General features: G+C 49.8%; 1 protein-coding gene across 2 annotated transcripts in view; it reads right to left on the reverse strand.

Annotated features, from left to right (window-relative positions):
• Positions 1–27477, reverse strand: part of NXN (nucleoredoxin) — a 54395-nt gene that overhangs the window by 17032 nt on the left and 9886 nt on the right. The window contains exon 1 of one of the 2 annotated variants that reach the window (XM_054084822.1): positions 4583–4603. The exons of the other annotated variant lie outside the window; for it this stretch is intronic. Coding sequence (XP_053940797.1) covers positions 4583–4588 — 6 coding nt within the window. The 5' untranslated portion in view covers positions 4589–4603. Of the gene's footprint in view, positions 1–4582; positions 4604–27477 lie in introns of those variants that run through there. 2 annotated transcript variants of the gene reach the window in all.

Here is a 27477-nt window from a genome sequence, read left to right on the forward strand (position 1 = left end):
AACGCAAGGCTCCAGGTGAAGTCTCACCAGAGCAGAGCAGAGGGTGAGACTCACCTCCTTCACCCTGTTTTGCATGCAGCTGCAAAGTTCAGGCAGAGCAGAGATCCAGTGGAGGGAGAAAGTCCCCATTCAGGTTTTAATGGCACTGTATTAAATATTTCTTCCAAGACCTTTTACGAAAGATACACCTGGATGAGTGACCGAGCCAGCCAGCTTGCAATGGGGTGTTAGCAACGCCCTCCTGGGGCTGAAGGAAAACGTTAACGCTGATCTAGGAAATCTTTATTAACTTCCATCTACTAGGACCCAGAGAAAGGCAACGCTTTGTGTCCTGCCCACCAGACTTCCATGTCCAATAGACACGTTTCTTGGGACAAGCAGACTCACTCGGAATGCCGGCTCACAAACCACATATCTTTGGGTATGAAAAAGAAAATGCAAACCAGCTCCTTCACAATGAGTGCGTTCAAACCACAGAAGGTAAAACCCACTTCTGTCAAGTTTAAAGGGTGGCAAAAGCTCTTTATAAGGATCACAGGCATTTAAGAGGGTGTTGCAAACAATGAGAAAATTACAACTAGCAATCGGATCACTTTCTTTAAATACCTGCTTACATTACACTTGGTTTTGCCGAGCCCCGTGTATATGCGGAACACTCCCCTTGGGCCACTACCTCGAGTCCTGGCAGTTTTCCTTGGCTGGAGAAGCGGCAGGGTCTGCATTTCAGGGCCAAGAGGCCATTGGCTCACTCTGTTCTGTAGGACGGGGCTTGGACACCCCAGATAAGGGGATAAGACCGAACTAAACCCGCTTTTGCTAGAAGCACTGGAGGAAGCGGTGCACAGCTGGCTCCAGGCAGTCTACGGCGTTCTGCAGACCTGGCAGCTCTTGCCAACAACCAGCTCTGGGTCTTATTAGGACGTGCGTCCATCAGGCCCCGCTGGGTGCCAGCTGCTTTTGCAGAGACCAATTTTGGCTGCTGGTATGGGCAATCTGCAATCCAGACGCTTGCCACTTCTACCCCATCATCGAGTGTCCACAGGAGAGTGCTCCAAGCAAGCCTGAAGCAACGTGTGTGTCAAAGGGGTCAAAAAGCATCAAAAAAGGCCAACATGAGATCTGAACCCAATGAACCTCATGTCAAGCTCAGTCACAACTTAAGCGAATGAGAAAAAACAACCAAAACCACTGGGTCTGACCTTGCGTCTTGTAAAAACTGCAAGCACCGTGAAGCTCCCAGGCACAACCACCCAAGGTCACACCAGATGTTTGGGGCTTCATACACACGTATTTGCTGATGGGGCTATCACTGAAGCCCATTACGTGACATGGAAGAGCAACCACAATTACACGTATGACTGGAACTGGGTTGCCATTTTAAGCCCGCTTATAAAAGGCTTTAATTGCAAATTAGTGGTCTCCACGCACCAACAATATTAATTTCACTGTCTGTAGCAGAAAGCACAACTAATGTGCTGTTTAAAGTGGGAGCAGTTTGGTTTGATGATTCTCCTGTGTGCTAGGAAAGCTGACGGGGAATGAGAAACGCGTGCACTGCAGGACGAGAGCCAGGGTCTACAACCATTCCCATCATCCTCTTCAGGAAGGCTCAGCTTTCCAAAGCCTGTCAGACACTTCTGAAGGAAGCCTGATGGCTCCTTTTACTGCAGGTCTGACCTGAAAGAACAGAAACGTGATAGCAAATAGGCCCGGCTCGTCTCAGCTGGACTTTTTGGACAAGATAGCTCGCTATGGGATTCCCACAGCCATTTCGCAGCTGAACTGCAGCTTCCAGCAATGACACTCGACCTCGTCTCATCACCAGGATGACCTACACCCACCTTGTAGTAAACTATTTTACTGTATACTTTTCCTCAGGGTAAACTGCTGAGGGTTTGCACGCACACGGGCTCTGAAAATGAGATGAGCTCCTCCTTGGTCCCATTCAGCGTATACCTGCTGGTTGTGGTCCTGGCAGGAAGGGGAAATCAGGAGAAAAAAGGCATCTCCTGTACAACTACCTGCCCAACCGTGCACCTCGCAAAGCATCCTGTGTTAGGCTGGGCGTGGGATGCAGGAAGCAAATTACATCTTGCTCTGAAACCGCAGGATGATGGGATGCTAGCTCAGGCAGCAGGGCAGAGTGCTGCCTCAGCGACTTTTTAAAAGCTGTTTTTTCCTGCCGTGAAGAGGATGACATAGAAATAACATACTTCACACCGAGGATTTGATCATCCATTTAAAGAAGGGATCTCTGCTCCGCTTCCCAACAGCTGTTGCAAATCTGTGGGATCAAGCCAAAGCTAACACAGATGTGGAAATAATCTACGGTCTATTCAGCCTGAAAGCAGCTGATCCTCTAGAGCGCCCTTCGCTCCTGGTTCAGGCTGCGCGCTTGCCAAACTCACTGCTCACTCCAGAACGCCCACTGGAGAAGGAGCGAGGAAATACCCCCCTCGCAAGATGCCGTACGGGCTGATCAGCTTCATCTCTGGCTCCTGTGCAGGTGGTGAAGTACAGCAGTCAGTGGAAACAACAGAGTCACCAGATTCCTCCAGTAACCTTATCCCTACATAAAGCATCACCACAATGTCCTGGAGGACTTGGAAACCACAGCCTGGGCTCTCTCTGTGACTCCATCCATGACCAGCCACGAGAGGCTTTGAAACGCTCACTTATTATTGGAGGTCTGAGGCGATCCCAAGATATCAGGCCAGGCAGCAGCACACAGCATCAGTCACAAAGCCATTCTCTGCACCGGCTGCTGGCTCGGTTACGTCCCCTGCCCCGGTGACTGGGAAATACCTGTCTGAGAGGCATGCTGGAAAAGTTTGCAGGCAGCTGCAGTAATTTTTCCAGATAAAGGACCCAGATGAGAGGTTTCCCCAGCAGCCCACGGCTGTTTCTGCACAGGACTGGCACCCATCCGGGGCGGATGAAATCCCCTCCTGCTCTGCGGGTACTGGTGGGGAAGGGATCCCCTACTTCCATCAGCTGCTGGGTGCTATTTTTGGTTGTGCTGATGATTTATCACCCCTTGGTCACATTCGCTTACTAACATAAACCCTGAGCTGCAGCAGCTAATGCTGGCAAAGATAAAGCACAGCTTCTTGCAGTGCAACGAGCCCTGGCCAGTCCTCCCACCCTCGCTCAGGGCTGTGTTTCTCCACTGTTGTGTGAACCCGGACCATAAAAGCTCTCACACCGCCATCCTCCACAGCATCGGGATTTGCCTCTACACAGGAGATGCAGAAGTTTCAGAGGCCCCGGCAGCACAGCAGACACTGCCTCTGCTCATCCTTCAAGCCACGCTTCTACCCTGACCAGTGAAAGGAGACAAAGCTGATTTCAAAACTCAGAAGCAGATCCCCCATCAATAACAGCCACATTCCCAACACCAACGGCTGCTGCCTTCTGCGCAATGAAATGCAAAGGCACTTTTCTTCCAAAAAAACACCCTTGGAGGCAACACCCCCAGGGCCTGAGCAATTCCTCCACCAAGGCATTGGAAAGCCTCTGCTCCTCAGCAGCCCCATAAGTGCCCATATGAGAGCCGTGGGGTTTCCATTACAGCCACAAGCACAGCTCTTGCCAGTCCCTCATTCCAGAGCCACAGGCTGAAACATAAAGTCTACCTGAGGAACTCACAAGCAGCGCTCGGGTGCAAAAGCACGCTTGATCCAGGGCCACAGGAACCAGCAGAGCCCGTGTCCCAGCTCTGCCTCCAGCTCCACCACACAGACGGGCTCCAGGCTGGAGACACAGCCACAGCCATCCTCACCACTCCACTCCCACAGTCGGGCGCTGCAGGGGACCCTTCTGTCCTCACTCACTTGCGATGTTAAATTGTGGCTTTTACATCGTGCCTTAAAGGGTTTACAAGCACCGGGGGCCACCCAGGCTCGGCAGGCAGCAGGCACCGGGCTGCAGAACAGGCTGCTCCCTCGCCCTGGCCATTGAAATCCAGGTCACGCCTGTCCCTGTGATTCAAGCTCAGCTCCAGCGAAGGTTCCTCTTCCAGCCCTCCCTCGCTTCTCCTTTCCCTTCGTGCATAAGGGAACTCCCTTAAATGATCGGGAAAGCAGTGCGGGAACAACAAGCAGCCAGATAGCTGGGGGAGCCACTGATGCACAGATGGTGCACGCCAAGGTCTGACCTTGCAACACGGAGGAGACTGAGCAAGGCTTGGGATAAATTAATGCCTATTGTGCTGCTGCTTCTCTCCGAAAGTAAATCAAAATCTAATTACAAAATACAATGGTCTGCTCTGAGAACGTTAATGAGCTGAGGAGGGAGGATCTGGAATTGCAATAAACAAGATCAATATGAACAGCTGAGATTGACGGCACAGGCACACATGGACCGGTGGGCAGCGAGGCTACCATGTTACCATTCCCTTCTATGCCACCACACTGCCTACGGTAGGAGAAAGCCCAGTTAAAACCAACCCTAGGACCAGTTTCTTCCAGCACTTGGCCCCGCAGCGCCTGCTGGGGATGCTCCCCTAACCATTCGCATTCCAGCAATATGACTTGGTGTGAGCAAAAAATAAACCAACCCCACCCAAAGCCCCACTTCTCACCTCCATCGTCTCCTTGCAGCAGCTCCACGGTGGGAGACTGGCACGGCACGGTCCAGCTCACGGCCACCACATCACCCCAGGGCTGGCAGGGGGGACCCTGACAGGAGCCAGCTTGCAACGCTGTTTTTTTGTTCTTACGGCCATTAAACACAACAGCAAATGCTTTGGAGCCGAAGCAGAAGGAAATCCTCTCTGCAGGGTTTTTTGGCAGCACAGCTGCCAGCAGTGGGCTGCTCTTTGTTCCCTGAGGAGCTCTGCAGCCACGGCCCTGGGGTGAGGGACCTGCGCCAGCCCAACCTTGCATCCCAGCTTCTTGGCTTCCTCCCGTTTTCTTCCTTCTGGTCACCCAGCGCTGGCACCGTTGCTCTTTGCAATTTCCTGCGCTAAGCCGTCCAACCGACGGCGAGCTGAGCATTTTATTTGAGGGCGAAGCAGCATATGGCTCGCGTGCACCCCACTCGGAGCACAAGCTGCCTCCTCTCCTCCTGACGCACATGCAGGCTGACAGGCTGGATCCTTTGCAGCCCGTATCTGATAGGAAAACATTTCATTTGAGCAGAATTGAAGAGTGGTTAACATGATCTATGGAAAGCAAAGCCCCAGGGGCTGAGGCCAACACCAGAGGTGGCCTGGTTGGTTTCTACGTGCACATTTCAAAGTCGCGCTGGGCTGGCAGCTTGATTTGATCTCAGGATGAGGGTGAAAAAAGGCAGCATTTATCTAAACATACAGATAACAATGCAGGCAATAAATCATGCCACAAGACAGGCTGGTCTATCAATACTACAAGGATGTCTTTTCTAAGCCTCTTTTTTTCCAGGTGTTCCTCAAATTATATTCAGCAGCCCAAAGATGATGCAGAATGCAGGGATACAGCATCGTACCCTGGACTAGGAAACGCACCTTCACGTGTTCCTAAGAAATGCCTTTTACCTCCACGCCTTGTTTTACCTCTTACATGTAAGCATCTTGAGCTACTTCATAAACAGCTTTTACTCTCTGCAGTTCTGCGCTGGTTAAGCACTCTCTATCGTTACTCCAGGAGAACGGGGCTGGCACTAAGGTGGGTGCAGAACTCAGGAGGTCTGCCAGCACCTCGAACCCACTTTCTGTGACCTGTTCTTCACCAGTATTTTTTCATGCTTTTCTCATAGGTAAAGCAAGACAAACAGAGAAATTATTGAGGATGGAGGGAGTTAAAGCGTTTGTGGGAAAAATCTAAGACACATGCAGAAGTGCATCATATGTGGCCCCTATAAATTACACCCCCAAATGACTAGCACTGAGTAAGAAACAGCTATGTAAACACAAAGGTAATGAGAAAAAATAATAATTTCTCTCTGTGGGGAAGGGATATTTTCCCATCTGCTTATAGGAAAGGCGAGGGGTGGGGTGGCAGCCTGGGACGTTGAATCGAAGGTCAGGGTCTCTCCTGGTCCCCAGTCTCATCTGTCACTGGAAGCAGGCTGGCGGCCAGCAGCACTGCACTTTACAACCTGGGTTTCCTACCCACTGCCTTTGCTTTTGCTGCTACCGTTTGCTCGAAGGCACCTGGCATCGAGCGCTGGTGGTAATCTCGAGGTCAAATGCCCTGCAATCACTGAGAAACAAACATTTCTGAAACGCCCCGAGTTTAGACAGTTCCCACCAAATTCAAAAGCCTTTTAAATCTGCAGGGAAATCATGATTGTTGTTGTTGTTTTAATGGACACAATGAGGTATTGGCGTGATTTCTGTTTTGTTTTCAGCGGTTAATTTGAGAGGGAACCTTACATAGTCAGACCAAAACCATGACAGAAAACAACAGAGTATTTGTTCGCACTGTAAGGCACCCAGGGGAGCGAGGGCTTCAGGATGCTGCAGCACTGGCCAAGAAGCTTGGGAGCAGCCACCTCCCTGGGGCACGGCAGCACGACATCTGCAACACAGAAAACCCTTGCAAACCTACCACACCATCTGCAAACACATTCTTGTGCCACTGCTGGCGATACACCCACTGGGTGTACCTGCAGTACACCACATCCTTTGAAATGCCATAGCCCATATGTAGCATCACTGCTGAAGCTTCGTCACCTCCACTCAACACAGGACTCGCATCACTGCAAACACTCAAAATGATTTAAAAGCAACTACTTTCCTGCAGGTGCTCCAGGGATCTCTGGAGAGGGTACACTGGTTACGGCACATCGGGTCTGCCCTTCCCTACAGCCACATTTCAGTGTCTCAGAGCTGACCGCATCGAATCTTAGTCTGGTAGCACTCCTGGTTTGCAACCCAAGGAGGATTTTCATGCAAAGGTTACACAGCTGCAGAGCCAGAAAGGCCACAGCCACAGCCGCCGTGTCTGCTCACGGTGTGTGCTGCTGGGGCAGCTCTGGGCTTTGCATGCAAGACAGGCAACGGGCTCTGCTCCGCAGCTTGGAGGGTGGCACAGCTCAAAAGGTTCAGTCCATAACCACACTCAGGACAAAATACGCCAGGAGCTAAGAGATCCAAAGCGCTCTCAAGCTCCAGCTGGAAAGAGCACTCCCTACCAGTGACAGCTCAGTGTTACCCATCTCCTCCTCGGCTCTGAGGGTGGAAGGGGATTACACAGCCCATGTGGACCCAGCACAGCCAAGTGCTCGCAAGGCACTTCTTCTCCAAAGCCATTTTTGTCCATCCTTCACAAACATCTCACCTCTGAAGCTGCTCTGGGCTAAACCACCGATGACAATGTGCATTCATGGCCTCCGTGTCTTCTTCTAGTGCTCCACAAGCACAGGTAAGCTCAGAGTCACGATGGCATCTGCTGGCACTGGGTGCCCTGCAGGGAAGACCATCAGACCAACTGGTGACACAGGCAGGATAGACGGAACGGGTCAGGAAAAACACTCCCCTGCTGAGCACTTCTCCTTTTCCTCCTGCTTCCTAGACTGACGCTCAGCTCCTCTGCAAAAAGGCTGCAAGCTGGGAACATCAGCCTGCCTGACACCGAGCCACTGATGCCTACACGCCACTGCAAGCCCTGCATTTGCAATCAATCACCTGCACACATCAAACACCGGAGCTGAACAAAGCTGACCACAGCTCAGATGCACCAATGTCTCAACCGCAGCACAAGCCAGCCAGCGGGAGGCTGGAGAAGCCCCTTCCCCACCCAGATGATCCTTTGTGGAGGTGCTTTGCCATCAAGCTGATGGCACTAGGTGCAAGGAGAAAGAAATTGGGAGGGCTGGGGGAAGGAGCAGAGATGTGGGCTGGGCACAGAGGGAGGGAAGGGATAACCAGTGCTGGGTGAGCCTAGAAGGGGCCAGGCAGATGAGGCCAAGGGGATGTAGGGTTTAGGACACTCACACATGGTGGGCCAGCTGCAGGGCAAGCGAGGGAACTCAATCCATGCCGCAAAACCCAGCACCAAGACACAGGAGGCCCCTGGCTCCAGAGCCATCGACTGGGAGGACTGAGTCTACAGGCTGGGGCTCCCTATTCTTTATGTTAAGGCTTGAGCGGTGTGTCTTGCAACCAATTAAAAAGATCCCAATTAAAAGGGATGGTGATAAATGAGTAGCAAGGTCCAAAGCTCCTGCTAAATCCCGACTTGACTGAAACCACAGAACAGTTTTCCCAAAGAGGTGAAGCCCAGTCAGCACATGGATGAAACACGGCACCGAGAAGGTAGGACTGACCTCTGGCACGAGCAAGCCTGGCGCACGGCATCCCTCCCACCGCCCCGAGCACGGCACGAAGGCAGCCACTGCGAAACAAGAGGCTGCTGCCAGGAACCGACGACAACACGAATCCCACTGGGGCCATCAAAATGTCAGAGAAGATGGGGCGTATTGATTCCCTCCACTGACAGCCAGCTCCAGCTGGAGGGGGAGGCTCGGCTGCCCGGCGCCCGCTCTGCCGTCAAGGCTTCGCATCAACGGCAAACCAGGAGGTGATGCAGAGGCCTTGACGGTAGGGGTGCTACCTCATCTTTTTGGTGGGAATAAGGAAGGTTCTGTGCAAAAGGAAGAGCTGATTGTGTGTTCTTTCATGAAATGACGACAACTGCTGTGTGCTGGCAGCAACCTGACCTTCCTCAGATATGGCTGTATTTCAGCTGTTATTATATTCAGAGTTTGTAAAATGCTCTGGGATAATAAAAATCACTGCAGAAACAGTTATTAAAACTGTTTCCAGGAAATCGATCCATGGAGATGGGAGAAAGCCTGGTGGTTTTACAAGAGCTCTGACTAGAGAAAGACTAAAGTTAAGGAGGAAATTTTGCTTCCTTGTCTTTTCAGCAATAAAAAGGCACTGCATCAGGGGGTTATTTGATTTTGCATACATGAAAGAACCAGCAGTTGCTTCCTCAGAGGGGAGCCTGACCTGAGACGGGCAAATAATAACCCTCTGGAGTCACCCAGAGCTGAAGGCTTTCTGAATTAGTCAAGCTCTGGATGTGTTTGTTTATGTTCTTGTTTTATCCTTTGCTTTCCATGATTACTGACCATCCAGAAGAGGCTGGTATAACAAAATGCACACTGCAGGAAGAGAGATTTTACCCAGAAAAAGGGCACAAACTGCCCTGGGAGCACTCTCTGCCTTCCCATCCCTGCTCCAGCCTCACGGCTACGAAGCAACGAGTTTGGAGCTGGATGAGCCACAGGAAACACAAGCAAAACATCTGCTTGCATCCAAGCAGCTTTTTCCAAGAATCTACTAGGAAGTTTAGGGCTTGGTCACCCTCTTCCTCACCCCTGGATCAAAACCGATTCAATGCAGCTACCGAATCAAACTCCAACACACTCATCTTGTTCGGTAGCTCTGAGGTTCGGCTGCGAGCTCCAGGCATTTTTGCCCCCTCTCCCTCCTTCTTGTTCAATTATCTTGCTTCATCTTCATTCTGTTTCCAGGAACACTTAGCAACAGGCTCTTGCAATCAGGATCTGAGGAGAAGACTCTGCAGTTATGATGACCTTTTACTACACTCATGCAAATTTTAAAGAAAGTATGCGAACAATTTGCCTCTTAAGTATCCTCTGGTTACATTCTCCAGGAGTTAATTTGCCTTCCCTCCTTAGAGACATCAGAAACACCAGACTTTATGATTTTACACTAATGAGAACAAATCCTGCAGCCTCATTCCAGTTTGCTTCGCAGATTTTGGTCCTATATTCCTCATGCAGCATGCAGAGCCCAAACGGACAAAAATTAACCTGCAACATCTACCCCAGCCAAGACGACAGGTCTGCTCAGATGCTGCATGCTCACGCTGCTGAAAGCCAAGCACAGGCTTCGGGATCTGACCCAGTAGCCAGCCAAACTCCTACCGAGATGGACAAGATGCTGTTGTCCATCACAACATCAACCAGGACAGCAAGTAAGAGAGCTGGGGCAGTTAAGGACTCTCATTCCCATGGGACTCACAGGGCAACACCGCAATAGCTCCTGACAAGCCCAGGGACTTGGGTAAGTGACATGAGCCTCCCGCAGTGCCTCTCCACCTCCAAACCAACACACCAACCACCACCAGGCTCTCAAAGGTGGGCGGCATTGATGCCCTAGAGATGGAAACTGGGAAATAACAAGGCCAGCTTTGGCAAACCACAGCAGCAAACTCACAGCAGCCGTTTTTGTAGCCACCTCAATGGCTGCTGGCAGCTGACAAGCCAACCAGGCAGCAGTCTTGCATTTTCATCAGATTTAAATCAAATCTCCAAAGCTTTCCAGCACTTTCCCAGTCAGTCAGTAGTTTTCCCAGACCAGGACAGCCTGCACAGCTTGCAAGGCACAGGGCATTACTACACTTAAGTCCTTTCTCCTTGAAATGAATGCCTTGTGTTTGGAATACAACATCCTGCATTTCCAGCAGAGACTAGAAGCTGGAGGGAAAGAATGGGTGAATACCAAGGTACCAGGCAGGCAGCTCACTTCCTTCTCCTTCCTGAGTGGTGTTCATAAATAGGAAATAATTTGCAATGCCCTATACCAGAAAAGAAAAAATAGCTCAAAGATCCTTGATACTTCAGATGATCTTAGAAAGTATAATCTACTTCTTTTTTTTTGGTTAAAAAATGAAAAGTCTGAATAAGCATGTCATTGATCCGACTGCTGGGAACAGCATCTGGAACATCAATGTCTGCCTGAGACTGCAGAAGCTGCAGGAGAGCTCAAAGCAGCCAAGGCTGCCCTTGAACTCGATGCTGCTCGCTCTTAACAGCAACGCCTGCAGATCTGTGTGAAAATGATTAAGCAAAATTGCTCCCTCTTTTTTTTCAACTTTAGAACTCAAATCTGTTTTCTCTTAGAGGGCAGATGCTCATTACACACCCTGCAGCACATCAAAGGGCAGGAAAGGCAGGAAGGCAGCCGCCCCGCCACGCACTGGAGGGCCAGTGCCCAGCATCCTGCCTGACCAGCTCCCACCAGCTCCTCCCCACCCGAAAGCTTTTGGCTTAGGGTAAAGAGCCAAGAGGGTAAAAAGGCCTCTTCAAGCTTTGGTTCCCTCTTAATGACATTATGAAGGATGCCAGCCAGGGGTTACTTCAGCAGCAGCAAATTGCAGTAATGTGTTTTTATAAGGAATTGTCTTGTCTTCAAAACTCAAGCCCAGCGATTGCAGCACCCCACGGAGCCCCCGCTCGCCAGTGCAAAGCTGAGCATTTCTCCAACACACCCTCCCCACCAGTGCCTGAGCATGCAAATCTGAACACTAGGGACCAGCAATCCCCGCCTGCACCCACAGCCACGTCATCTTCTGACGCTCATCAAGAAAATGACAACATTGAGAGAGCCTTGTGCAAGGACATGGGTACCAGGAGCCCCTCCACCATCCATGAGATGCTGACCGGAGAGGCAGGACTTGCCAAGGCACGGCTGCCCCGGAGCAGAGCAGAGCCAGCAGAGCAGCTTCACATGTGAAGCAAGTCCTAATTACACCGCGTATGGGTGCCAAACAGCAACACTTTCCACCCTGCCTCAAATAGGGCTTCTTCTTATGAACAGGGCAAAATATCGGAGCTCCGACACAACCATTTCCTTCACTCAATGGTCTCACATTCTCAACCCCGCTGGCACTTGACTCCATTTCTACAAACAGAATTCACTAAATACCTAAAAAACCAACACTGCTGCGCTACAGCCCGTCCACACGCACAATGCCTTTGCTCCCTCAGTCGCCAGCCAGGAAATCCCACTTCCCAGTGGTCCATCCCACCTGTGCCCTCTCAAAATCGTACAAATACTGCCCAAAGTTTCTTGGAAACGTCTCCAAGATCTGAATCCGGGATGCAGATGAGAGCTATTCCTGTTCTGGGAAAATTTGCACAGAGAATGGCGAACAAAGACTCTGAAATCCCAGAGCCTGAACCCAAACATCACACTGCCTCTTACCCAAAGCCTCCTTTGTCCTTTCTTCACTCATAAACGCTATGGGAAGATGCTCAGATCTAAAACCTTGGTTTGTTGGATCTGCGGAGCTACAGCAAACACCCAGCACCTCGGGCAGGCCTAGCAGGATGTGACCCACGGGACACTAAACCATGTGCATTTAATGCCCCACCTGAGCCAAATGCAGCCCTCAGAGGTGAAAGGTGAGTGACCGATGAGAGGTCCCAACCCCATTCTAGCTCAAAGAGCTCAGAAAACTCAAGGCAATAACTCACCAGCTCAGATATTTACGGAGGAGTGAGGGGAAAGGCACCTGGGAAGCATGAATCCGACTTCATCCAAGATGTAAGACAGGGGGGACGCAGCCAGGCTTTTACTTAACAGCTTCTTCCAGGCCTCATCCATCTTCGTCTTTGACCATCAAGAGATGAAAACAATTTATCCTCATTCCCTGCTCTTACTGAGAGGTTACAAGAAATAAAAGTAAAACTAAAACAAAGATCAATGTTATACCCCTTCTCAGACAATCTCCGGCTGACCTGGACTTTCTCAGCATCGCTTTTATCTAGCGGAGTGTTTTGGCTAAAGCTTTGCAGAGGAAAGCCATGTGAGCAAGCCAGTTAAAAACCTGGTACTTTCATGTTTATACAGCACACTACAAAGGCTTTTATTCAAAGTCTCTGCTGACAAGTTGGCAGTGATAAATTACAGAAACCACCCAGGAATTACAAGGCACAGGCGAAAAAAAAAAAAAACAACAATTTCCTAGGTGGGAAATACAGGCTCAGAAACCCAGCACTCGAGAAAAAGTCTGAACAAAAATAACCTCAAGATCAGGGGGCAATTTTCTTGTACTAAAAGGGGAGAGCAAAACCAGCTGAAGATGCAGATAGACTCCCTCCTCATGTTCTCCGAGAATTCACCAGGTCCAGAGGTGAAGACAGAGATACCTTAAAGACATCTCTTCTCCCAAATGCCCCTATTTCCAACAAAAGCAACCTGAAACAAGCCCCTGTGTAGTGGCAAGTAGTGCAAGTGCCTGCAGGCACGAGAAGAGAGGCTTCCTGATCACTGAGGTGCAATGGAGGCACTGAGCAATCAGCTGATGACTAGGTGGCCACAGAAGAACAGCCTGAGTTCCCAGGTCACAGCAAGACTCGCGTCCTGCATCCTGTTGGCTTACTGTGCATGCAAGAACCAGGAAAAATCCATCTCAGTTTTCCATAACAAACCCTGAAGTAAACAGAAAGTGCAAGGCCACACTTATTATCCAATTAAGCAGGCATATAAAGGAGAAAGCAAGCACTGGCCATCCGCTTGCTTCTGATTTTTGTTGTTTCTCAGCAAGCACTGACAAAAAAGGCTGCATTAAGCCCTGCCTGAGAGGGGTGTGGGAAGTGAGGTGTGCTCCCCTCCCCAGAAGAACCACTGAGTTTAAAAAAGAACTCTGAGATCATCGAGTCCAACTGCCAGCCCAACACCAAGTGCCTACTAAACCATGCCTGAAGCGCCACATCTACAGGCTTTTTGAACGCCTCCAGGGATGGAGATTCCACCAAGAACAAATCTGCTCCCGAATAAAATGCAAAAGAGTTTTGGAAGAGGAATCAGCATTTCACAGTCTTTGCATTGCTCTCCCCCCACCCATGGAGCAGGCAAGAAGCACACCCCGGCCCCTTGCAAATGCACACCCAGAGGCTGCTCGGGGCTGGGCAGCTGGAACAAACACCCAAACCCAGGAAATTCCCAAGCCTGGAGAAACCAAATCAGAGCCAGCTGGTCTGTAATGCTGCATCTCTACACAAAAACTTCGCTTGTCTTCAATTATCAAATTCATGGCATTTGCTCTGCATGTTATGAACTACAAACAGAGTTTTGCAAGGCAGTGGACAAACAATGGGGTACCTGATAGTCCAGCTGGTTCTTGATGGTACTGCTCACCAGGACACTGTTGAAGATCCCCCGCACAGACCCTTCTACAGGGCCCCGATATACAGAAGTGTAAAATTCAAGCACAACTGGACTTGGTCTTCTGTGTTTTCTCTGGGAGGGTTGAGGACCTCCTCTCTCCATTGGGCAATGCCAGGGACCAAAAGGTTAAACTGCACAAACCAGCACTCTGGATTACCAACAATTTCAAAAGGAGGAGAAAAGCCCTTCTCGGGTAAATTCTTGCTGCTCAGTTCGTTGAAGGGTATCAGAACAGTCTGAGCCAGCAGCTCCGCTGAATGCTTCCAGAGTCTGTCTGGCAGGCTGGCACCCAGCCCACTCCTCCACTCCCACGCCAGCAGGGACACCCAGACACACAGGACCCGAGTTTGTCAAGACAGCTACGAAGCAGAAGGGAAAGCCATAGCAAATTCTACAGAAAGATGCTTCGACAGGTAGTACCTTCCAAGACTGCACTTGCTTAAGAAAGGAGAGATTTAAAGCTCCAAATTCAGCCCATCTGCAAAAAAAAAAAATAAGCTCTTGTCCCAGATTCTGTACTGAATCCCAGGGAATCAGCAGGTGGCAGATCAGTAAAGCCTGAACAATGCTATTTCAGATCTGCAAGCTGAACCACCTCACCGCATCCCTCCTTTCCCTTCTGCAGGTCTACAGGAAGGCCACAGGGAAGATTTAGCATGTGCAGCACTGGGTAGTTGTGGTTACCCTTCAGCGGATTAAAAAAATATTACAATGTATTCCCCAAGGGAGTCCATAAATGGCAAAGGATTCTGCTTTAATCCTCTATCTGTTCCTATCTGGATAATATGGCATTTGGACGAGCACTGCCAAAACGCAGATTTATGGTAAAGCTGAGAGTATGCATGGCCAACACGTGCTCTACAAACTCCGGATTCCAAAGAATAAATAAAAGCCTTTTCTAGGATATAGGCAGCTCTTCAGTTATGGAAGCTTCATGCAGATAGAAACCTGATTTCAGGATTTCTACCTCCTTCTCCCATTCCAGATGAAAGGCATATTTATACTGACCTTCTTCAGTGCTACTATCAGCTCCTTTCACTGAGTGTTCCTGCTGGTACCACCACCACACGGTCTTCTGCTCGCTTTTCATTTCTTCACTAATACTTTATATTACCGATCAGGCTAGCTTCAAACTTCTTTGCTGACAGTGACCAACATCAAAAGGAAAAGAACTATAAAAACTGCTGACCAAAGGGAAAAGGATTATAAAAAGCACAGCAGACGCGGGCTACAGTCACTGCCATGCTGGAGACACTGGATAGCCACGCATTCATAAAAGCTCCTTGGAAAAAGGTGTATTAAAAAAACCCAAATCCAAACAACAAGTTTGCAGACAACCTAGTGCTGCCAACACTTTGCATCCTTTGCATTTTTTTCCAATACAAAAACACTAGTTTTTGTATTGGAAATGCTGACAAAAACCTGAACAACAGAGGCACAAACAGACATGTGCATCTGTGAGTGGCTGCCACAGCCCACCATCCACCCCAGCAAAGATGGGTATCCCTGGGAAAACAGCCCTCCTGGATCCCAGCTGCTCCTGGGCAAGACAAGGCAGTTTGAAGAGGCTGTGCTCGGTGTTTGGTTGGAGGGAGGGATGCCAGCGCCTGTGGGTCGCAGAACGGTGGCTAAAGATGCTCACCTCCCTGCCAGCAACCTGTGCCGGCAGGTCGGCCAGGGAGAGCGGTGTTACAAAACACATCCTGGAAAGGGAATAAAGAGAAGGTCAGGATCGAAAGGATGGTGCTACATCCTGAAAAATTACCTTCTGCTCCAGGAGCCACATCTTAAAACTAGGTACCAAAGTGAAAAGGGAGCCAGTGGAGGCAGAAAATTCAGGGCAAGTGCATGCTAAGCGCAAGCAAATATTTTGCCCAGCCACAAAGACAATCCTGTAAAGACGCATCCATTCCCAGAGGCACCAGACCAGGCAGGACTGCCTCCTATGTCAGATTCCCCAGGAGTGATTTTAAATTACTCCCTGACAGGGCTTCCACACACCTCCTTTGGGAGCCTGTGCGCAGCTGGAGCCAAAGGCACATCTCCTGCTGGCTGCAGGGGGTCAGAGCAGCAGTGGGGTCGGGAAGGTGCACGCTAGGTTACAAAAAGAAATACACAGTCATTTCTGACAAAGGGGGAACACTGCATCCTTGCCAAATCGCCATTGTTGGCTACACACCCTTTGGATACCAGCTACCCATAGACAAAACATAAAGCCAAGGATATTTGTTTAAAACCCACAAACGGACACTGTGATTCTCTTAAAAAAATACAACTGGCATTAATTCTAAAAACTTCCCACCACTGCGACTGAGATTCAAACCCAGCACTGGGCAGTGAGGCCAAAACACACTCAGAGCAGACGCCTGCAAAAGATTCCAAGGGAAATTAGTTATGTGGGCTTTGTAACAAAAATAAAATCAAATCCAACGTTTATAGAAGGAAAAAGAAAGGCAGCTTTCCTAAGAGACAGTGGTGCAAAAAACCTTTGCAGATAATGGAAGATCTGTCCGGATCCAAGGTTTTCTTGGCTCTCTGTGCCGGTCAGTGTGTGCAGCAAGGTGAAAGGCAAACACGAACCCAACGGTCTCCTCATCCTCCAGGCTGACAGGGAAGGGGGCTGTCCTGCCCCAATTCCCAAGCTGGAGCTGTGCCATCTCTCCTGTGGCAGTGGACAGGAAACTCTCCAACCAGCCTCAGCTTCAGAGAGCAGCGGGCAGAGCAGGATGAGCCCCTGGGCTTTCACCACTCTGCGTCTCCCCTCGCTGTTCTCTCCACACAGGGACACTGGGTAAACTGGGGGACTGACTGGATTTACAGAAAGCCCCAGCTTCCCTTCTTCTTGTGTGCTAAACTCAGCCTTATACCTTAACCTTTTTTTTTTGTCCTAAGTAATTTTTTTGTAGCTGACTCACACGGAGCTTCTGCCAGGGATTTTTATAATTAGAGAATTAGAGCAAGGTTTTGCCTGTGCACGCCTGACAACATCTGCTGATTTAAGGGAGCTGCATTCAAAACCTGGAAGAGCACGGCTGAGCACAGCCCTGCCTCCCAACAGCCCAGCTGATGGGGATCTTCTTGCCAGGCTGGTATGAAACATGCTGCTCTTCCTACAGAGAGCTTTGCAGCTCCTAATTCACATTTTGAGGGGAAGGAGATAAGCCGGAATGAAGTCCAGAGGGTATTGGAGAAGGGAAAAGCTAGCTACTTCTCAACTTGGCAAAACTCTTGCTGGAGCATCCCTGCGACAGCATCCGCGGCTATGCGCCTCTCCATCAAGCTGCATAGCTGCAAAGCCGTTGTGCGTCACATCTTCCTTAGAGACAGACGATGGTATAGAGTTCCATAAAACCACAGAAGAAACAACTCCCTCAACCTCTTTCTTCGATGGACACAGGAGTTATTTTGCAAGAGAGGTTCCAACACGCAACAGTGGGCCAACCTAAAGATCAAACACAACCCACGTACAGATAAACCAAAAGCAGACATCTGGCGTTAGCAGCCTGAACTCCACACAAGGTCCTTCCTGGATGATCCAAAATCCTTCCATTTTCTGCTACAGGTCAGAAACTCAAATGAGTTACTACCTTCAGATGGAGGAATTCAACCTCCTCCCTATAAGATTTGCTACAAAGCAACGCCTTTATCCTCTGCACACCAATCCTTCCTTGCTTGGTCCCATAATTTATACCATATTTACATCTGAAGGGCTGCATTAAGAGAACGCTACAGTTGCCAAGCTCTGAAAGAGTAGGATGTGCTGGAAATTAGTTTTCTCTGTAGCTTTAATCTGGTCCACTTGCATAGGGTCTTTACAGCACGGCCACATACCACGTGAGCACACAGTCCTGACGCAGTTAGCACCAAGAATAGAGATGCTCAACAAGCAAGGAATTATTCAGTTTAGCTTTTCAAAGGGTTGTTCATGCGCGGCACTCAGCCCACTCCACTTCACTTCACACTTTTCATGTGCTGCTCCAAGGCAAAAATGAAGGCGTCTTGCCACTGCAGACTGGGATTTCTCAAATGATCGTGAATTTAGTTTCATAAATCCTAGAGAACTATATTCACAACACCTCCGGTTTGCAGCCAAAGAAAAGAGGCACAGAGAAGCTCTGGGCATCCGCTTCCAGAAGCAGCCTACAGCTCCCCTTTTAAAAAATAAATAGCACTGAGTGGTGTTTTAAATGTTTGACGTACAACCTCCCATGAGATCATCTGCAGCAGGAGCACTCCGTACTACTGCAACTCAACCCTCAGCCTGGGGACCCAGGAAATCAAGTCTCTCATTGTGCATGAAAAGCAAATTTACCCAGCGCCATACAGGAGCCCCGTGGCAGAAGCAGAGCAGGAATCCAGTCTCCTTAACCATCACTTTACCCTTGCTATTTTTCCATGACTTGCCTCGTTCCCTTCCCTCCAAATCCCGCACTGTGCAGGGCAGAGGTCCTACACGCGCATCCCCAGCCTTCCCGCGGGCGGCTCGACTGCCCTCCCTGCTCAGAGGAGTCATGGAAAAACCCCCTACATGATCCCATAACCAGAAACGGCATCGTAACGCATATGGGGGGCTGAATTAAGGTTGCAGAGGAATACTGTAAATTGGATGCACATTTCTTGTTCCATTTTACTGCCTTTTTTTTTTTTTTTTTGCCCTCCCCCTTATTTGGCTTTGGCTGCACTTCAGATTAAGCTCCTAATAAGGGCTGGAGTTGGATGAGATTTTTTAGCCCATCAGATTGGAGCCTTCCAAGCCATTGAAATGAGATTCAAGCTGAACTTGAATTTTCAATACTCTGGCCTAAAGGCAAGGGTGTTAACAACAGACCTGCCAACACCTTCGCTATGAGAAATGTCTGAAAACAAGTCTGCACATCAAATACTGCTCAGGCTCGGGCAGACAAAAGCCACAAAGCTAACATCTCAAATCCACCGCTGACTTGCTCAGCTCGTTCTCCTGTCAATAAAGCTCATGCATTTTCTCTGAATATCCAGCAAATCTCTATGTTCTCTCTAGGAAAATGGGGTTTTCCCCCAACCACCCTAAATTCTGTTGTAGTTTCATTATGACAAGGAAAGGCAGAGGATAAGGAGACATCAGGTAAATCAAGTGGACACATAGGAAGCAGACATACACCAATTCACCCAACACAGTCTCCTTAAGTGATACGCATCACCAAGATTAAAGATATCACACCAACAAGCATGGAGAAGCAATCAGAGAACAGTCTGTCCTGCAGTCATCTCCTCCTACAAGCAGACTTTCTGTTCCTTCCTAGCATATTTCTCTCTTCATTTTTTAGTTATAACAAACTATATTTTTAATCTACACACTATGACCATGGGAGATTCAGCCCGAACCATAAAAGCAAGGATGATCGGATAGAACTGGAAAACATCCTCGGTGCCAGCAGAAGCAGACTGCACCCAAGGAGAGGGCATGGAGGGTGGGTTTCCTCTCCCACCTCATCCCCCCGGTAACTGCATCCCACCTCACCCCGCAGAGCACCAGCATGAGCAAAGGCAGGACCTGCCACAGGCTCCTAAACCACCCCAACATTGAAGCTGCCCTTGCCCCAAGATTTTTTTAGCTAAAACCTCCAACTTCAGTTTTTACTAAAATAAAAATGTCATGCTACAAATCTCTCAGAAATCCTTAGGTCACTCCTGCCTAAATGTACAAATATAAAGCACAACACAAAGATGAGCCTTTCACCTTCATAACGCTGCTTTGGTGGAGGAGGGCATTCATCGAGACCTCTGCCGGCACCCTGGATGGATTTTGGGTTGGGTTTTTTTAAGTGCTAAAGTGTATTTTCTTCAGGACAGTGATGTTTCAGCTTCCCTGTCACCAAAATCTTTCCTAATTCCCATTTCTAGTGCGATGGGTCTGAAGAACGGCCATGGACATCTACTCTTGCCAGTGCTGGAGGTTGCAGGACAGTGCAGGGCAGGCGCTCTCCTCCCTTTGATGACAAACGATAGAGAAAAGGAGCGATGGCTTCTTGAACTGCATCCAAAGGAAAGTAACCCTGCTAGAGTGCCTGGCAAGGCACCAACAGCAATGGAAATTCCAGCTTTCAAAGAACAGAAATAAGACTCAAGAAGGAGCTGGGCAGATCCTGCAGGAGCCGAGGTGCTACCAATCCCATGGATTGTTTTACAAACTCCCACTTCTCTCCAATTAAATTATATCCTCCGCGGAAAAATCATCTGGCTCAAACCTCTTCTGGTAAGCGAAGCATAAACAGGACGGAAAAGAGCTCATACCTGAGCAGACATCGGGCTTGGACAGGCGGGAGAGAGGAGGGACAGCAGCCAGATCAGTGGGATTTTGCAATTTTCTTTGGACAGATGCTGTGGGATCACTGAACCCCACCAAGGAAACAAGGCTCTTCCAACACAACAGGCGAGCACTGGCTGAGCCGGCACGATGCCCTCTCTCACTGCGAGGGGAAGGACAGCACGGTGGAGAGAAAAGGCACTGGCTGCAGTGGTTCAGAGCAAACATCCACACGGATGATAATTCACATGCACACACTGACAAGTCTCCACTGCCAGCACGTGCTGCACAAGGCTGGTTCATCCTCAGGGCCAGCAAATGCCACGCAAGAAGCGCACAGAGAACAGCAAAGGCAAGGCACAATCTGTAAACTACACTAATTGCTAGAGTAATTAAAAAGTAAAAGATCAGACTAAATACCAGAAGGCTGAGCAGCAGCAAAGAACCATTTTCCTTCTCAGGAGCTGCTTCTCAAACGCACGCCCTCATGAAGAAGCGCCTTTTGCCAAGCCACCTCCAAGGCCCTGAACAACCGCTTCAGCAGACGACAAAAAAATATGTCAGGAATTTCTCCTTTCAATAGATCTAATCTTATTTTCTCTTCCGTGTGGCAGGATGAAAAGACATTTCTATTGAGCAATTGAGTTTTCCCCACAACAGACAGGAGCTGGCACGTTCGGAGTATTCGGTATTTCAATCTCAATTAAGTAAAATAATAATTGCTGCACCTAAGGGTTTCTCAGCTCCCTAAGAGGAAACATTTTATACATACACAGATTTTCCTAGCTTTACCACCACATACTTAAGACGTGAATTGACGGATGAATCACAACTTCAAATTCTTCACTACTAAGCCTGGCAATCAACACTGCCACTTTCTGGCAAAGAAATCCCCAAAAATCCCTAATCTTCACCCATGACATCAGCTGCAACCAGGGACGTGATTTATGTCCCGTGGGGCACTCCTGTCCTGCGACTCCTTCACTGCCAGGCGTGCTGGGGCGAGGAAGGGTTCCATCCCTGCGCCCAGCAGGTCTCCACCATGGAAGCAGCTGGGTAACAGGATTTGTTCTGGATAATCCTCATTCCGGCTTTCAGAAGCAGAGGGGAGGAAGCAGCTGGAAATGCACTCAGCCAGAGATGGCAGCCACTGAACACAACCGGCTCTTTTTTAGATGACTTATTCTTCCCCAGCCACAGGGCAGGTGTAATCATGTCTCCAATTTCTAACCCCGAGAAGAAAAGGCAGCATCACAAAGCCAGAAAGGAGATGCATGAAGTTGGTGCACTGACATCAGGGTGATGAGCAACCCTGTAAACCAGGTGGGTTTTCAGCATGTTTTTAATGCTGGTTTAACTCACTGACCCAACCTGGTCAGTTGGTTTGGGACAGCAACCAATTCCACATGACAAACTTCTGACCATTTGGTTTGGTCCTCTCTCCTGCGAGCAGCCTACCAAACTCCAGCTGCGTGAGCCTGGCCAGGGTAAATGCTTCTAAATAAAGGACAGCTTCACGTCATATGGATGCACCTCCAGCTGCCACTGAGAAGATGTCCAGCTCCAAGGAAGTCAGGGCTCCTGCCAAGCCACCGTGCAGAAGGAGCCACAAGGACAAAACTAAGAGCTCTGCAAGCCCACAGCCACACAAAGTACATCACCTCACATAAGACACAGTCATGGAAGAGGTCTCCGCGTGCCTTCCCCTTGCAGATTCTAAACCTCTGTGCGCATGAGGTAAGAGGCATTTCTGTCAGCCTGGCTTGTCACTGCCCACAAGGCACCCACCCTCTCCCCACGGCACGAGGACAGTTCCTTACGGAGCCAACCACAGGACAAGGACCATCTCTTTCTCATGCAGTTGTCAGAACAGGGCTCAGCAAACCAGACCTTGAGCTGCCAGCGGGGCTGTAAGCTCTGCCTGGGGTTATTATTTTAATGATTAGAGGGATGGCCACAGACAGAGGTGGTATTTGGCGGCGTCTTAACCTAGAGAGTTGCTGAGTTTTATGTAAGAGACTCCACTTTTTCAGCTGTGAAGACTGCTGCAAATCCTTATGGAGACACACATCAAAAAGATTCGCTGGATTCAGCCCAACATAGGGCAGCCGCTCGGCCAGCTCAAGCCAAAAAGCAACATAAAACATGCAGGGCTCACAGGGCGTCTCACTTTTAAAACAAGGTAAAATCTGGAGCGAGCCTTCCTGTGATCCAAAGCCAGGCTGTCTGGAGCAAAGTGACTTTCCAGGTGAGGCAACTGACTTTCCAGGCTGGTCCTCACGCCTCTCTCTCTCCATCCATCCATCCATGTGCTCCTCCAACGCTCACCATCCCTCTGCAAGACAGCTCTTCCCAATTCAGGTGGCTCACCCCAACCTACCACATCACCATCTTTCCAGCTCAAAAGCCACTGTCCCCACGCAGCCAGGAGGGACATGACTGCAGGGAAAGGCAGGGACAGGCATCTACGCTTCTGCTGCTCAACCTGGCTATTAACTGGCTTGAAAACTGCCTCTCTAGGCAAAACCCCATCCTGGGAGCAGCCAGGGCAGCAGACACTGACTTTGTGCACCACTTAAATGATAAACACCCTTAGCCAAATGGGGCTCTGGATGCTTCTGTCACACACAGTAATTAAACCATCAATCAGGAGACACAGGGACTTAGCACAGACGGAGGTGGATAAGCGAATGACACTGTTCCACTTGAATGCCCACAGCCGAACAAACCTAAACGGGATCAGATTTAATGAGGAAAAAAGTGAAAGACTTTAAAGATTCAAGAAATCTCATTTCACAGTCAGGTTTCGCAGCATTTGCCAGGAAAGCAGAAAACCGAAGCGTACCCAAGCATGCCAGAAGCGGGATCGTGAGAGCACAGAGAGGCACGGAGGGCGAGGAGCGAGCACAGGGTGCTCCTTTCTTGACTGTCAAGAAAGCATTTCGATAGGGGTGGCCTGAGGGTCTTTGAAGACAAGGGGGAGGCAGAATTGCTGGTAGCACAGGCCAGAGCTTTTTCTATTCCCTTAAAAAAGAAAGGAGTCAAAGCTGTGCCATACGTTAGCATTTAAGTAATCCCTGCCCTCAGTTTCCCACCATCTGCACTACTCTCTGAAATTCCCCATCTCATTTAATTTATTGCTGTGTTTCTCCGCCAAAATCAGACCTCAATATCAGTAATCTTGGTGGGAGGTATCCAGCTGCTACAACCCATTGTAGGACTAAAACATATTTGTGCAAGCTTGCATTGAGAAAGCCGGGCAGGAAATCTTCACAGGAAAAACTTCCCATGCTTTGAGATTAGCAGATCAGGCTGCAGGCATTAAGACCTTTCCCTTACATATCTGTGAAATCCAGCGCTTAGGACACAAAAATGGGTCTTTTCTAACCCTGGAACGAACCGATTTTGGAAACGCACGGCACGACGGCGGCGGCAGCGGGGGGCAATGGCTGCGGCTGATGCGGCGGTGGGCAGGGAAGCAGAGCACAACTCCACGCTTGAGCTCACATCCTCTGTGGGGCTCGAGAGGTGGGGCTGCTCCTGGTGGACTGGGGTGCCGGGATTGGAAAATTCCAGCACTGTCAGCTACAGAGCCCCACTCTGGTCACTCATGCAGTCCCCAGACCCATCTCTCCTCAGTGACCCTGCCTGCTGGAGAAAGACAGGCTGAGAGAGTTGGGGGTGTTCAGCCTGGAGGAGAGAAGGCTCCAGGGAGACCTTAGAGCAGCTTTCAGTGCTGAAAGGGGCTCCAGGAAAGCTGAGGAGGGGTTCTTGATCAGGGAATGCAGGGAGAGGATGAGGGAAACCGTTTTCAGCTGAAAGAGGGGAGATGGAGATAAGACTTTAGGAAGAAATGTTTTCCTACGAACGTGGGGAGGCCCTGGCCCAGGTTGCCCAGAGCAGTGGTGGTTGCCCCATCCCTGGAGGTGTTCAAGGCCAGGTTGGATGGGGCTTGGAGCCCCTGATCCAGTGGGAGGTGTTCCTGTCCATGGCAGAGGAGTTGGAACTGGATGATCATTAAGGTCCCTTCCAACCCAAACCATTCTATGTTTCTATGACTATAAAGCATGCCGCCACTTGCAAAGCTCCTGAGCATGAAGATCACAGGGAAGAGCTCATTAGAAGCAGCCTGTAACCTAACAGGGATGCGATCTCTGCATTATAGCCACAAATTGGAAATAAAAAGGGAGCACTCTAAAAAATAAGTTTGTAGAGTCATCAGCCTCTCAGAAGGAAACAAGCACAGCTCCCTGCCCTCTTAAAACACCAGCTATCAGCTGATAAAAGTGCATTCCTGCAAGTTAAACACCCAGGCAGTACTTGCAAGGCAGGATTTGTAGCCTGCTGCCCTTCAATTCAGTTCGCTCAAGAGTGACAGAATAATAGTAGCCAGAAAAACAGGGGTGGGGAAGAAAATTTCTACTGCCCTGGTGACCTGCCCGATGCTGTAATCCCATCAGACCCAAGTATGTGTGCGAAGACCACAGTGCTGCTGCTGCTGCCTGGCCCCTGGAAAGGGAAACAGAGGGCTGGGGTCCCTTGGTGAGGCTGGCGGCACCAACAGCTCTTGGATTCACTTGCTTCTTGGGGGCTGAAACAGTCGTAGAATCACAGAACGGTTTGGGTTGGAAAGGACCTTAAAGCCCATCCAGTTCCACCCCCTGCCATGGGCAAGGACACCTCCCACTGGCTCAGGGGCTCCAAGCCCCATCCAACCTGGCCTGGAACCCCTCCAGGGTTGAGGCAGCCACCACTGCTCTGGGCAACCTGAGCCAGTGCCTCCCCACCCTCACAGCAAAACATTTCTCCCTAAGATCTCATCTCAATCTCCCCTCTTTCAGCTTAAAATTGTTCCTCTCATCCCATCCCCGCACTCCCTTACCGAGAGCCCCTCCCCAGCTTTGCTGTAGCCCTTAAGCAGTGAAAGGCTGCTCCAAGTCACACAAAGGAGGTTTCATCTGCTTCACAGCTCCAGCAGCAAACCCGGGAACTGTCATCTTCCTGCGCCATCGCACAGCTTGGTTCATTTGAAAACAGCTTCACCCTTGCTGTCTTCCTCCCGGCGGAGTTCAAGTCATCTTATTCCTGCAGACAACAGCAGCTGCCAAGCAAAGAGAGGACAAACACGGACCCTCGGCGCATCTGGGACCCCCAGCGAGGGCCCGGCAAGTGGCTGCTCAACTGCAAACGCAACAGCACAACCCACAACCGAAACTGTCCATGCACACCTCCAGCTCAGCATGCAAGCTTTTAACCAGCGGAGAGCAGGAGGGGATGGAGTGAAATTCCTGGCAACACTAACAAAATCACTGTTTCTCCCTTTTTTTGGGGGGGGGAAAGGCAGAATAATCCTTTTGAACTATCAGCACGGGGAAGAACCGACATCTGCTCAGATTCAACCGCTCGGCTCTCGCTGTGTGAGCTCTAACTGTCTCCCGATGGGTGGGAAAGGTCTCTAGCTTTTATTCAAAGGCACTGCCCCTCTACAGGGCCTTTCAGCAGAGGATCGCCAAGCACCTTACAGACTTTTAATTAAAACTCACAATGCGTCCCGGCGAGGGAGGGCTTACAAACAGGCCCCCAGCTCAAGCAGCAGCTCACCAGCACAAAGCATCTTTCTCCCACACGACTGAGGCTTTTGGCTCAGTTGCAAGCGTGCAGCACTCGCAGCTTCACCAAACTAATAAATACACTCCAAACAGCACAGAGCCTTTGAAGAGCCGTCGGAGCAGAGGGGAGAGACTGGGATGGGATGGGCAGGCAGGGGCTCCTCTCTGCTGTCCAAGCCACAGCAAGGGGATGGGTTCAGCCTGTGCCAGAGACAACCTTATAGTCTTTTACCCCTCTGCAATTTAAATACTACACATTTCCAAAGCACAGCATTACCAGGGACCAATTAATCCACCTAACAGCCCTGGGAGGTTGATAAAATGAGAAACTACTTTTTTTTTTCACCACTCTTCCTGCTTATCTATGGGGCAAGACTTTTGCTGGTTGAATGAAATCTATTTAAACAAAAGTTTAAGTTCAGATATCTTTACATGTTACGTTCAGCCTTTGCACAGTGTCAGCTGCGAGAAATGAGCTAACATCCAGATGTAGTGGCATGTCAGGATTAGCCCAGGCTGGGGCAGGAATGCTTCCATGTATGGAAAAATATCGGAGCAGTGAAACCATAAGCTTGGAGCAGAGCAACGTGAGAGGCTCTGTCAATGAAGCTGCAGGCTCAGGTTTATAGGATTTAGCAGCTCGAATCTGCCATAAGATCCTCAGCATGCATTACAATAAATTTCACACTTTTTCCAACAGGGATTCCCACAGCAAGGCTGCGAGTTGCAAGGGCAAGATCCTACACTCGCCTGTTTGCTCTGGAAGCGGGGCTTGGACCGCTGGGTACCATTAACGCTCCTGGCGCTGGGCACGGGCTGGGATGTTGATGGAGAGGTTCTGCTGAGAACAAGGCTGCTGCTCACACTCGCTGCCTGCCCGGCTCTCGGCGGCTGCCTTCCGCACAGCAGGATTTATAAAAGCCAGCTCGGAGCTGGCACACGGGACCAAGCAGTGGCAGCTCAAAAGAAAAGGCTGAGCTGAATCAGCACGGCTGGGGAGTTGGCGTGTGCTTCTGCCAACGCTGCAGCAAGGGCAGCGACTACCAAGGCACGGGGCGAGAGCCGGGGCAGTGTTCTCTTCAGCCGGCCCAGCACAAATCAAGAGGGCTCATTTGTCAGCATCCTGAGTTAACACTAATGAAGTAATGGCTATGACTTCATCTCTCCAGTGGGAACCTCTTGAGAAGGCAGGAGAACTAGAGTTTTTCTCTCAGTCTCGCTCATGCACTTGCAATTCATTTCAGTTGCCTTCTACTCTCTTCTGCAAACATTACCTAATTCTCACCTAGATTCTTAAATCCTTGCACTGAAACATAAACCAACACTCCCTTCTCAGCTGTCAAAGCCCAGCCTCGCAGAGATCCCTCCCAGCAGGATCCGATCCCCCGCACCGGCTGCCACTCCTTCCCAGGGCCAGCCACACTGAGCCTCAGGTCACACCTGAGGATGCCACCAGTTATTTTTTATGTCTCAGACACGAAATAAAAATCCAGCAACTCAACAAATTCACTTTAAATAGGGACCTTTCCTTTCTCCATGAAAATACTTTGAAGTCAGCTTGGATTCAGCCACAGTTGCAAGGACAGACAAAACGTTGCTAGAGGACCCTGGAGTTTCTCTCCTTGGCTGGGCAGGACGGCTTCAACTGCTGTGGATCTTCATGGGTGCAAAAT

This window comes from Cuculus canorus, chromosome 20 (assembly GCF_017976375.1).
Source record: "Cuculus canorus isolate bCucCan1 chromosome 20, bCucCan1.pri, whole genome shotgun sequence".
Taxonomy (NCBI): domain Eukaryota; kingdom Metazoa; phylum Chordata; class Aves; order Cuculiformes; family Cuculidae; genus Cuculus; species Cuculus canorus.